The following is a 13,124-nucleotide window of genomic DNA, read 5'->3' as shown; positions in this document are numbered from 1 at the left end:
CTGTGGGTAATGTTACCACCAAATGGATCCTGCATTATCAGTTCAGTTGTCCATGTATTCTCCAAATGTGTAGCTATCAGGTGCAGAATGAAGTGCAGAAGGAGTCACTGAATAAATAAGCCAGGGGAGAGATTTTGGTCTCAAATTTCACTCATTAAACCCAAAGTGGGGCGGCATGGTGGCGCAGTGGTAGCGCTGCTGCCTGTCAGTTAGGAGACCCTGCCCTCCCTGCATGGAGTTTGCATGATCTCCCCGTGTCTGCGTGGGTTTCCACCGGGTACTCCAGTTTCCTACCACAGTCCAAAGACATGCAGGTTAGGTGCATTGGCTATCCAAAATTGTACCTAGTGTGTGCTTGGTGTGTGTGTGTGCCCTGCGGTGGACTAGCGCCCTGCCCAGGGTTTGTTTCCTGCCTTGTGCCCTGTGTTGCCTGGGATTAGCTCCAGCAGACCCCCGTGACCCTGTAGTTAGGATATAGCCAGTTTAGATAATGAATTAATGGATGGATAAACTCAAAGTAAGGAGCGACTTTGCAAAAGTTCCCAAAGTGCCTCCTAGCCAGATTCCCAAATAGTACAGTTGTGATAACTTAAAGTTCATCAAGGAGAAAAACTTCAGAACTAAAAATAGCTTATGGTCCTCCCACAGGTACAAATGTGTGCAGATCTGTGCAGAATGTGGCGGAGTTGTGTTCAACAGGGTGGGATTTGCATACCAGACAAACACCAAACACACATTCAGTTCTATATATTAGAATATAATTGTTTAATAATAATAATAATATAGCACCTTTCCTATGCTCAAAGCTCTTTACAGAAATTCAAAATAAACAACATGGCATATACAAAATTGGATACAAAATAATATCCAGATAAAACACCAAAGTACAGCAAATACAGAGCTCCAAATAAGAGACAATAACCAATAATAAAAATACCAAAGATACAAAATACTACAAGAATTCCCCAAACAAATAATATCATTTGTGATACAAATGCAAGTCACCCAGAACACCTGGTCAAAGTGAGTAAACTGAAACAAAGATCAGAATGTTAGGGTAAGTTAAATGCCTTCCTAAGCAAATAAGTTTTAAGTTGTGTTTTAAAAGAATGAATTGAGTCAACTCATTAATTTAGTGAGGATGTTCCAAAGTCTGGGTGCAATAGAGCTTGAAGGCTTTGTCACCAATAGAGCACAAAAACGTTACCAGAATCAATGGACTTTAGTGGGCGAATAGAAGCATAGTAATGGAGAGATTACTGATGTAATTTGGTTGAAACCCAGTTAAGCAGTTAAAGCTTTACTTTTTTTTAAATTCTATTACTGAAAGACATAAGGAGCCAGTGAAGGCAGAGTAGGAAGGGTTCTACATGCTCATTGTTGCAGGCCTGTGTAAGGAAGAATTCTGAATAGCCTGAGCTGTGATAACAGATTAGAAAAGACACTTGTCAATAGGGAGTTACAGTAGTTGATGTGGGATGTAATAATAATTAATGTGGGTAGAATAAGAAAGGGAAGAATAAATAATGACATTGAGATTGCTAGCAGAAGAAGAAGGTCTGATGATATCATCACCAAGAGTGATTTTCTTAAGTTGAGCTTTGGTACCAATTAACTTGGCTTTGTTTTTCTTACAGTTTAACTTTAAAGAGTAATTGTTCCATCCAAGTTTTAATTTCACAGAGGCAAGTTGTAAGCTGAACATTCACTTTTAAGAATGGTATACGTCTGAGTATCATCTGCATAAAAATGATAACCCAGTCCAAAGCCATGAATAATATGGCCAAGAGGGAAGCATGTCGATACAGAATAATAGATGACCAAGGACAAAGCTTTGAGAAACTTTTTGTGTGACTGGTGTTGAGCTAGACCTGCTATTGCCAAATATCTGATCACTAATAAATATAGCATAGTCCCTTTTAAGGTAATTCTGGTCTATGATTTAACCCAGCACAATCTATTCCAAAGAAAATGAAAAAGGATATTCAAATAGTGTTCCAGTTGTGTGTACACACACTTAAATCACTATAGTGTACTATTGATGATGAATTATATTTCAAATATGTTATTCTTACTGTGTATATCATACCATTTTCAAAGCCTGCTTCATCCTGAGCATGGTCACAGGAAATGGAGCCTATCCCAGGGAGCAAAGGGCACAAGGCAGGAACAATCTCCAGAACAAGGAGACAGTCTATCACAGGGTGAGGACTCACCCACACAAGGACCGATTTAGCATTGCCAGTTCATTTAACAGTTCAATCAACTTTAGGAGAAGGTCCTGGCACTTGCTGGACTTTCTTGGGCGTCCTGAAGCCTTCTTCATGACAATTGAACCTCTCTATTCTAACTCCGTCAGCATGACAGAGTGATCTCCAGCCTTGTCCTCGTCAACTCTCTCACCTGGTTTTTTGGGATTAAGTTCATTTTCATGGCAAAGAGGGACTTTGCAATTAATCTGATCACTCATCATAACATTCTGGAGTATATGCAAATTGTCATCATAAAAACTGAGGCAGCAAACTTTGTGAAAATTAATATTTGTGTCATTCTCAAAACTTTTGGACATGAGTGTATATTAAAAATTTAATATATAGTTTTTGCAATAACATTAGCAAGAAAAACAATGTGTATTACTTAATCAGCTGTATCATCACCTACATTCCAAAGTTCCAAAGTTAACACATTAGGCTTCTAATGTAATCCTAAATTGGCCTGGTGATGGTGTGTACTGTGTAATGGATAGCTTCTTGTCCAGAATTAGTTTCTTCCTTATGCCCATGGCACTGGCTCCTTTTGATCCTGTAGTGAGAAAAGCAGTTTAGAAAATGAATTAATAGATTAATACCTCCAGCAGAAAAAAAGCCTATACATTTTATGGTATATTAATTGAGCAAACCTGTATTTTCGTAAAATGTCATAATGAGGTAAGATGTATACAATTTCAGTACTGGCCTCCATTGAGCATAATGCACTAAAAGCTGTAAAATTATGTCATCATTTAATAAGTGTTATGATATTCCCAATAATAATGCTTACTTTTTGACTGTTCGTCTATGTTGAGTATATATGGTGGCTGGCACTGATTCCTCTCAGCTTCAATGTCCTGGCTTAAAATCTAGCCTAGTCACTATTTCTATGGAATAGGTATATTTTCTTGTGCTAATTGCCTCCCATATCTGTGAAATATGCAGTTTAGCTGTTTGGCAACACTAATTGTTGTCTGCAATGGATGTTCACCCCATCCTTGGTTTGTTCTTGCCTAAAATAATAAAAGTGTGCATCTATTGAGCCTGGGTGGTGATAACGACATTTATTTCTATGGGACATTTTTATACATAGTATGTAGCTCAAATTGCTTTACAAGATGTCAAAGAAATAGTTTCAAGAAAACAAAAATAGATAAGAATAATGAATAAATAACAAAACAATTAATAGGAATTTACATAAAATAAATATAGTTATTAGAATGATAGAATCCTTACATATAGTATCATTTGTAAGTTTCTAAAGACGAGTCTAATGATAAGGTGAAATGGTCAAAGAGGATAGAAAAAAAAACTTCAGAGATGCTGGATAAAAAAAAATGTCTACATGGGTCTCAAAGCCAAAAGACTGCCCAGCCGCCTCTGGGCATTCTGCTTAACATAAATACATTTAAATCATACCTTATTGTTTTGTACATTGTTGTAGAGAATTTGATGCAGTGGGTCTAATGGATAGATAGGGTATCTGATTTCATTTGAGCATCACAGGCAGTGGCACAGTATGAACAATATGAACCTCATGACTACAGGACAACTCTTATCTGTAATCCCCATAGTATTTTATTTGTCCATTAATTCAGATGTATTCTGAACAATTTATCATTAGAGATGGCATCACAGAGTTATGAATAATGGTTTCAACTAACACAAAACTAATATTTGTGGTATCTGCAGTCTCATTTCCCATTACCCTTCAAATCTCCATTACAGCTTGTTCCTCCAATGCTAGCATTTTCTTCTCTTGTTAATGTTAAAGTAAAACCAGACCTTGGGTAATCTTCAAGAGAGACCACACCAAGACAGAATTCTGCATCATATCTCTTCACTGGTTAATGAAGGAGATTGAGTTTGCAACAAGACATATTGTTCTCTAACATTAGAAACTCAATAACAGCATAATACTTTTACTTTGCACTTGTCAGCCTCCGTGTTGACTTGGTTCTGAAACAGGAACCAAACATTATAAACCACAAATGCTACAAACGTGTAGTTTACAGTACATATTTTAGTACTAGGAGATGATCCTTTTTCAATTAGCATCTTGAAATGCCTTTTTCAGGTTTAAGCTCAGACTGTTTCAATCATTTCACTCATTGATCTTCACACTACCTTTGATACTATTGACTAATACATCCTTCTGAAACCTACAAAAAATTATGGTGGATTGACCGGAACTTGTTACTCCTGGGTGGCATCACTCTAGATGAGTGTAGTCTGTTTTTCTTTCTAATGTGGCATTACTCAATGTTCTGTAGTTGGTCCACTTCTTTTTAATATCTATTTACAATACAATACAGTTTGTTTTTGTATAGCCCAAAATCACACAGGAAGTGCCGCAATGGGCTTTAACAGGCCCTGCCTCTTGACAGCCCCCCAGCCTTGACTCTCTAAGAAGACAAGGAAAAACTCCCAAAAAAAAACCTAGTAGGGAAAAAATGGAAGAAACCTTGGGAAAGGCAGTTCAAAGAGAGACCCATTTCCAGGTATTGAACAATACAATACACAGAACAGAATAAAAAATTAAAAATGTTTTAGAAGTACGGAGCAGAATTTAACAGCAGATGATATCACATAATAAGATTTAGATAATTTTAGACTCCTGGAGACCTCATCCATCAAGCTGCCTCCCCCATTTGGCCATTCCACGGCTGAAACAGTGTTGGGCCAGCCAATCCGATGAAAGGACCCCTCTTTCTCACGATTCCTGCGATCCTCCATCAGGGATGACTTTACCTTAGGCAGGAAAACAACTTGGCAGGTGGGCCATGGCACCAAGTGCCACATTTGAGTACCGAGTATGTGGTTCTATTTGGTTACTTAATGCAACAGTATATCCTTATGTTCTTCATATGTGCAGACAACACCCATCTCTACTTGAAAGTCACTCCTGGATGCTCATGTGCTATGGGAAATCTGACTGACTTCCTCAATGGCCTCAGTATGTGGATGTCTGCAAACATCCTCCAACGTAGCTCATCCTAAAGTAAATTACTTTTTGATCTATTGATCTATTTGTACGGAATGATTACAATAAAATTAATAAAATAAAAAAAAAAAAAAAAACATACTGCTACGTTTCACTGTTACTGCACTTTAAATTTAATTTTATTATTTGCAAAACAGTGTCTGGAGAACTTAATAACACTGAGGAAAATGTAAATCTGAAGTAAAACCAAAATATTTTGGAGGAGAACATCAGGCCCTCTGACCAAATGTTGCTTACGCCATGTTACAGTGTGAGTTCTACGCACGGCGTTATACATGAGGCCCAACTCACACTATAACATGGCGTAAGCACAAAAGCGGGATTGTGCGTACGCACAGAAAAATCCAGATGCAGGAATCTGTGCGCACGCATACTTTCACGTTCTTCCACTACATAAATCCCGACCAGCGTGAAAAGTAACATACGTGCACGCGCCTTCTGTCCCGCCCCAACTCCTCCCAGAATTACGCCTCTTTGAATATGCAAATCAATATAAATAGCCTTCTGTGAAAAGACAATGGGAAAAGCACGGGAGAAAATATAAGAATTTCAGCGAATACCAAGTGGAGGCAAAGGAAACACGTACTATTTGTTGGTTTAAACAGTGGTATAATCAACAAAAGGAAGCTGATCGAGTGACAGTGTCGGAGAAACTCGAAGGCTCAACTTCACAAAGTCGCACAGTGCCCGAAATAAAAAAGAAATCACATATCAAAGTCGCCATGAAAAAGCGAGTCGTAGCCCACCGTCTGAGTGTCATATGAAAGCTTATTAGGGTACAGACAAAAAAAAGGCACACAGTGGGGAAAAAAGCACGAAATGTCAACTTTAATCTCGAAATTTCCACTTTAATCACGTAGTTTATTTTGCCATTAAAGTAGAACATCATAAACTTCATCTTAAAATCGTTTAATTTACTAGTTTCTCAAATCCCATTGTAACTAAAGTGGCATGTTAAATGCTTTTTGATCTTCTATGTGCTCTATGTGTATGAATCACTACCTGCTTTTTAAACGGGCTTTCTCTTTCTCCGACAGGACACATAATCCATTACATTCGTGATATTACAGCTCTCTGAATAATTAAAATACTGAGATGTATACGTGATATCTTTTTCATGATGATAGGAATGAAAGCATGTTATTAAACATGGGAACATGGTGGCGCAGTGCTTGTTCATGTCTCACGCAAGAGGCTTGCTGCGCCATGCGCAACCTTCAATTAAATAATTTATCACAGCAGTACTGTCTCTTTCAAACGTACTAACCTCCAATTCCCGTCCTTACTTTTCTTTCTCCAAAAACTCAATCGTCACACAATAAGCTATGTAATAGACGTGAAGCCATCTGTAAGCTTAGAACTTCGATTCTTCAAAACTTTTAAGGAACATTGAAATATCTTAGTAGTACGTGTTTAATTATTATATCCGTCTATCTTTCCAGTGTCGCGTCAGCACCAGCAAGAATACAGCGCAAGGCAGGAACAATTACTGAACTAGCTAGCGCTGCGGCACCGTGTCCTCACATGTTTAATTATTAACAATACAGATTATTTAAATGAAGTTAAAGTTTTATCTGTATAATATAATCAACATGTTTTGCTGCATTTCGTCTTAGAAATGAATACCGTCATCACATGTAAATACGCGCTTTATAAAGTGGCGCAGGTTGTGCAATATTATAACTGTAGTGCAAGTTTACAGTGGGGTAATTGTACTTATAAGTCCAAATATTTCTACAAGGAGCACTTGATGGACTGATTTAGTGTGTTTAGAGTTCTTGGGATGAAACTGTTTCTAAACCGCGAAGTCCGTACAGGGACTAAAGCGTTTGCTGTGGCTCAGGCAGCATCTGCTTCATGCTGTGTACCGATAATTCTCTTTCCAATCAGCTGCTGCTGTGATTTCCCACTCAGATACAGTGATATAAATACTCCGAGTGGTGTAGTGAGAGTAATGTGGAAAAAGATGATCTGCTGTGGCAACCCTTAACGGGATCAGCTGAAAGAACATGCAGTGAGAGTTACAACGCTAAAGCAGTTATGGTATTTGGAATACTATGGCTATTCCCTGGACCATTATATTGCTACAGGTTAATTACAATCAGATGCATTACACTAATAAACAATATGCAGTTAGTTTCAGTGTATTTATAAAGCCGCGTCAGGAATGTGGATTTAAGAATGAGAGGGTGATCACACAGGAACAGTAGCATTGCTTTGACACTGGGTGCCGCCAGTCTGCAAAACCGGGCGGATAAATTGCGTACGCCAAGGAATGAGTTACCGTGGAAATGTGCGTGGCTTTACGCCAAGTTTAGGTTTTATACATCGCGATTTAAGCGTGGAAAGGTTCGTACGCAACATTTCTGTGCGAACGCACCGTTTATACATGAGGCCCCTGGAGTTTTACACCCGTGATTTAAAGAGTCAAAGCCTTAGCCTCAAATAAAAATAAAATATTATTTACACCCTAAAGAGGACTGTTCCTGTAAAACTACCTTGGCTACACAAGGTTAATAAAGCATAATGGACAAAAAAAAAAAAAAAAATCTTATGACGTGTTGGCTCAGTGATGAACTAGCTTTATATGCTTGCTGCAAAGAAAGTCTCCATAAATCTGAATTGGGTTAAGTGGCTTTGTGAAAATCATGTAATACTCGTGCACTTAATACTAAGTACAAATATAAATCACACACTTCTTAATGTTTTCAAATTAATTGCATATATATTTAAGAAAAAATTGTATTTTCATACCAAATTCCTTATTACCTATTCTGTTCCTATCAGAGATTTAATATTTCAGTATTTTGGCGCCCCCTGCCGGCTATTTTTTAAAATCGAAGGTTTTGCGCCGAGGTTTTGCTTGGAACGGGGCTGCGTCCAAGTTTAGTTTGGCTGCTATGCACGATCTTTCACGGACAGCGAGTCTTCCACTTAATTTCAATTAACGTTCCCCAGAAGCCATTACCGGTATATAATATATTTTATGGTACTATACCTTTTGGTTAAGCGTTATTTATGACGAATCAAGTTTACATTTAGAAAATACCACGCCACTGTGTAGTACAATCACTGTAATATATGTATGCAGTATCAGTGTTTGTTAAACCTTTTAAAAATAGCTCTTTTGCGTAACTTAGAACCTTTAATAGCATTGCATAAATCAGTTAGTTTAAAGATAGCAAATGTAACAGTCTTTACATACAGTACAACACATTGTTCAGCTATACATTTTCTGACTTTCCGATATACAATATTGTCATTGTATGCATAGTGGTGTAATTTATTTATGTAATTCATTCTGTAGTTTTACACCAAAGGCGAGCAATAAAAACAGCTTGTTGTTTCAATAACAGGTTTTGTTAATGGACCCTCTTACAGCCTGAAAAATCAAAACTGTAAAGGACACGATTTTTTCCCCCCAAAACATATAGTAGTAACATAAATTACTCAGTCCCCATTATTGAGTTACAAGAAAATATTGTAGAATGCAGAAAGCACTTTACAGGCAGAACTGGAAGGCAAATGATTTACAGGCTTGATTGGGCATGATGAATGTGTGGCAGCAGCCCACCAACAAGCAAGGACAGCACGTTTTAAATCAGAGTGAGTGCAGAGAGAGAGAGGGAGGTCAGAGACTTTCTTAAGACACAAATACCCCTAAGTTACTGTGGGATATTTTGCACACTGTTTACACCTTCTACTTGAGTAAATGTCAGTAACAAAACAACTATTTTCCTTGAGATTCATTGGAATTGGTGTTTAGCTGATTGGTAAACTGAGTTTGCATCAATTGATAGATAGGACAGTAACCCAAAAGGTATTGCATAATTTTATATTATTAGTTTTGGAAACGTTTTACTTTAAATTACTACATTTTTAACATACAGATGGTGTTACACAGTATTTTGTGGTATACAATCACTGCATATTCTGCAATGTTCTCCTTAATTCTGAACAAGCACCTATTCTGTCCATGGCTGTGCTCATCTTGTAATATATGTTTAACTTTATTTTTGTAGTGTTTGTAAATTAATGAGACCTGTCTTATATGTTTTCTTTAGCAATGGTGTTATGCATATTGCAAAACAAAAACGCTGTATTATAATTACACAGTGCTAGCCTAGTAAATTACTTTAAATTTATCACATTGTTTAAATAACTTTTTCGCCCACTGATTCTTAATTCATAAAAGCAAGTAGTGTGTGATTTACACCTACAAATTTAAAATGTGTATTTTTGTCACATAGCTTTTGACGTTCTTTTTTCATTTTCCTATTCACCTTTTTTCCACCTTAATTGTACAATAGTAATAATGTCAAACAACAACAACAAGCAGTGCAGATATGACAGCAAACAACACTGAATGCCAAAGCCTGCAACTCCATTGGTATCAGACCAACCACTATGCTCATTGGTAAAACAAGGTGTTAAATAATGAGAACATTTGGAAAAGTTCAATAAAAATGAGAATAATGGAAAATCATAAAAATGAAGATAAAACAAAAAAAAAACATTAAGTTACCTCCATTCTAGTCCTATAAAATTTTAGAAAACCTATATTTGTAATATCCATGTTATGCCAAAACATAGAAACTGGGAAATAACAGCTTGCTTAGTTGAGGCCGGAGTCCTATTAAAACCAGACATTGTTTGGGACAAACAGGTGCAGCCACAGGGGGTTCCCAAGACAGAACTTTGTTAATCACTAATATAAAATAAAATTAAAAACTAAGATATTAAAGCAAAGAAAAATATTTGCAATATAAAACAATGTAAAACAGTACAGACGACTAAAAAAATGTAACCTATTGAAATTAAAACACGTATTTAACGTTAAAATCTTTAGTAGGATGAATGATAGGTAGGAATTGGACAAGAATAATCACAAAAATTGTAAGCACAAATTACTTTATAATACACACAATGGTAGGTTAAAAAAGTGTACACATTATACAATTACACATAGAAGGTAAAAGATGTTAATGATTTAATAGGCATTAGAAAAGAAACCACCAATAGACTACTTGCAACATAATTTGAAATAAAGATTTGAGTATATACACTGTATAGAGAACCAAATGGGAATTTACAGTCCAGAGTTTTTTTCATGGGCTTCTCCTGGAGCAGCAGAGAGGGTTAATTTATCTAGCTTATTTGTCAAAGATCCTGCAGAATCTTCAGTGGGCTCTCCCAGAGATTCTATGAATTTGGTTCCAGCCACCTTCTTTCCAGTTAATGGATCAATGACATTTCCAACTTTAAACACAATTTCAGTAAGTTCATGTTTTACATGTTTAGATCTCCTTTCTGGAAGAGCTTTTAGAAGAACAATATCACCTACAGTACACTGTTCTAAGGCATCATGGGCAAAGTAAGTCTTCCTTTTGTTGTAATACTGCAAAAAGTGAAAAAAAATAAAAACAAAACTGAATAAAAAAATAGATTCAGAAACAAGTAAGCAAATAAAGTAACATTTGTTAATCTGTCTTTGTCACTAAATTAATCTCCCATACAAGGATGCAAGACAAACAAGCATGGTTACACGGAAATGACCACTGTACCTTGGTGAATACAATACTAGATATCAACACACACACACTACAAATAAATAAATAATTATATGGTTACATTTTTTTATATTGCATTAACACTGTGCCTGATAAAAAGAATTCCAGGAGCAACATTGTCACCAGAATGCACAAAATGGGTAAACCCAAACTAACAATACAGCTACAGTATTTGGGATTCATACTCTACAGATAAGAGTATCAGATATAAATGATCAGCATCAAAAGAATGGGGGGGTTAAAAAAAGAAAGCCACATGGGGAGAGGAAGGCAGGTTTTACAACTGCATACTGTGCCACAAAGGAAAGAACCAGTCAACTAGTGGCACTTTTTTTTTTTTTTTTAACTCTTTAAAAATTCTTTAATTCTTTGTCATAGAAGGTTTGTTTGAAGATAGTGTGAGAAGCTCAGTCATCCGGGAGGGGCTCAGAGTAGAGCCGCTGCTGCTCCTCCGCATCGAGAGGAGTCAGATGAGGTGGCTCGGGCATTTGATCAGGATGCCTCCTGGACACCTCCCTGGTGAGGTGTTCCAGGCACGTCCAACCGGGAGGAGGCCCGGGGAAGACCCAGGACACACTGGAGGGACTGTCTCCCGGCTGGCCTGGGAACGTCTCGGGATTCCTCCGGAAGAGCTAGAAGAAGTGGCCGGGGAGGGGGAAGTCTGGGCATCTCTGCTCAAGCTGCTGCCCCCGCGACCCGACCTTGGATAAGCAGAAGAGGATGGATGGATGGATAATTCTTTGTCATGTCTACAAGTACAAGTACCATGTACAATGAAATGCTTGCTTGCATGCATGCATGTGCCCCCACTGACAGTGAACACAGACAAAAAAAATAAATAAATAAATAAATGAATATAAATAAGTAAATAAATAAAACCAGAATCCTAGGAATAAATAGAGACAGTGGCAGAAGTATATGTGCAGGTAGCAGTGGAGATGACACAAGGTTACTGATTGTTCATGAGTGACTACAATTGGGTAAAAAATGTTCCTGAACCGTCAGAATAATAAAACATTTTTAAAATTTGCAGATTCCACTGTGACGTAGGGAGCTTTACATTGCTTGCAAATGATAAACACCACTCCCAAGTTATTACACTGCACTGATACTTTCTCCACTTGCACAAAAAAATAGGCAGCAATTTTATTGGGATAATGACTATATATATTTGGGATATAGGGATAATGCCCAGTATATATTGGTCTTACCTTAATCACATGTATAAAAATGAAACGTCTCTTTTAAAAATTGACATAACCGCTATACACATATTATTAGAAGAATGTATTATTAATTAGAAGGTTTTTTCCTCAAAATTAAAATATTATTTACCAGATTACATATACAATACCGTGATTAACATACAGGTTTCCATTCGTGTCATTTTCTGAACATACTTTTTACATTACAGGGCCAAGCCACAACTTGCCGATTTATTAATAATAATATTTCTTTAATTACCTTAAGCAAATATTGATCAAGTACAAGACGTGTCACTCGAACTTTTGCTGTTTTATGCATTTTGGTGCCGATTACCTTGCCAATAATCCACTTGGCATGGACGGTTGCAGTTTTCAGGGACATATTCGCGTTTCAGGTCCTGCAATATTACAAAAATACAAACTTAATTTAATTACAAGAGTCATTCTAACATGTAAAGTGTTTTCAAGGCAATCATAAGCATATTCAAATATATAACAAATATAACTTCTGTTACTTACTACCGTGGGCATAGTTTTTATTCACTTCACGCTATGCTACGTGTTACTTTTAATCTGTAATCAAATCAATAAATACATTCCAAAATTTACCATAAACTACTGCCATTCATTCACACGTCTTTAAATACAGTGTAAAAAAACAAAATGCTTAAATATAATTACTGTGAGCAGACCTCCTAACGTAGCCGTACCGTAAAGGTCAGCTCTCGCACGCCATACTAATGTTATCGCGCCACTTTTGATGACATCACGATACTACGGACAGCGAAGAGGTACTGTCTGAACGAAGCAGGTTTGGCGAAACCTAAATAAGCTAGCAACGAGTCGAGAAAAACAAGACTGTAGAAATGATTACAGATCACCAACCTAAATGTGAGAAATCACTTAGTGTCCGAACTCTTTATGGAAACTCAAAAGATTCTAAAATTATCAGTGATAGTACAACTAGCTTTGATTAATTGTTCAACTGATGTTTCTGACTTTGAATTGAATTACTTTTATATTATGTTCCCTCCATCCCAAACATCTTAAAAATTTTGAATGTGGTGAACAGATACCCGATTATGTGAACACTTTT

At 36.8% G+C, this 13,124-nt stretch overlaps 1 protein-coding gene across 4 annotated transcripts; it reads right to left on the bottom strand.

The window, feature by feature from the left end:
* Positions 1 to 10,226: 10,226 nt before the first annotated feature.
* Positions 10,227 to 12,831, bottom strand: mrps17 (mitochondrial ribosomal protein S17). 4 transcript variants are annotated; one of them, XM_028806827.2, is made up of 3 exons: positions 12,721 to 12,831; positions 12,288 to 12,426; positions 10,227 to 10,651 (listed from the first exon to the last, which is right to left on the bottom strand). In XM_028806827.2, the coding sequence occupies exons 2-3, from the start codon at positions 12,408 to 12,410 to the stop codon at positions 10,343 to 10,345; spliced, it is 432 nt and encodes a 143-aa protein (XP_028662660.1). In that variant the 5' UTR covers positions 12,411 to 12,426; positions 12,721 to 12,831; the 3' UTR covers positions 10,227 to 10,342. The 4 variants fall into 4 exon arrangements, with proteins under 4 accessions (XP_028662660.1, XP_028662663.1, XP_028662661.1 ...); XM_028806830.2 differs by having other exon boundaries at positions 12,739 to 12,762; XM_028806828.2 differs by lacking the exon at positions 12,721 to 12,831 and adding an exon at positions 12,548 to 12,683.
* Between the last annotated feature and the right edge of the window lie 293 nt (positions 12,832 to 13,124).

The sequence above is a fragment of the Erpetoichthys calabaricus genome, chromosome 8 (assembly GCF_900747795.2).
Source record: "Erpetoichthys calabaricus chromosome 8, fErpCal1.3, whole genome shotgun sequence".
NCBI lineage: Eukaryota > Metazoa > Chordata > Cladistia > Polypteriformes > Polypteridae > Erpetoichthys > Erpetoichthys calabaricus.
The sequence above is the reverse complement of the archived record's forward strand: the minus strand, read 5'-3'. Positions and strand labels throughout refer to the sequence as shown.

Excerpts from the sequence above, each read along its gene's own strand:
- mrps17 (XM_028806827.2), bottom strand. The coding sequence starts at position 12,410 with ATGTCCCTGAAAACTGCAACCGTCCATGCCAAGTGGATTATTGGCAAG. Across the intron at positions 10,652-12,287 it reads TTGATCAATATTTGCTTAAG|TATTACAACAAAAGGAAGAC; the intron begins GTAATTAAAGAA and ends CACTTTTTGCAG.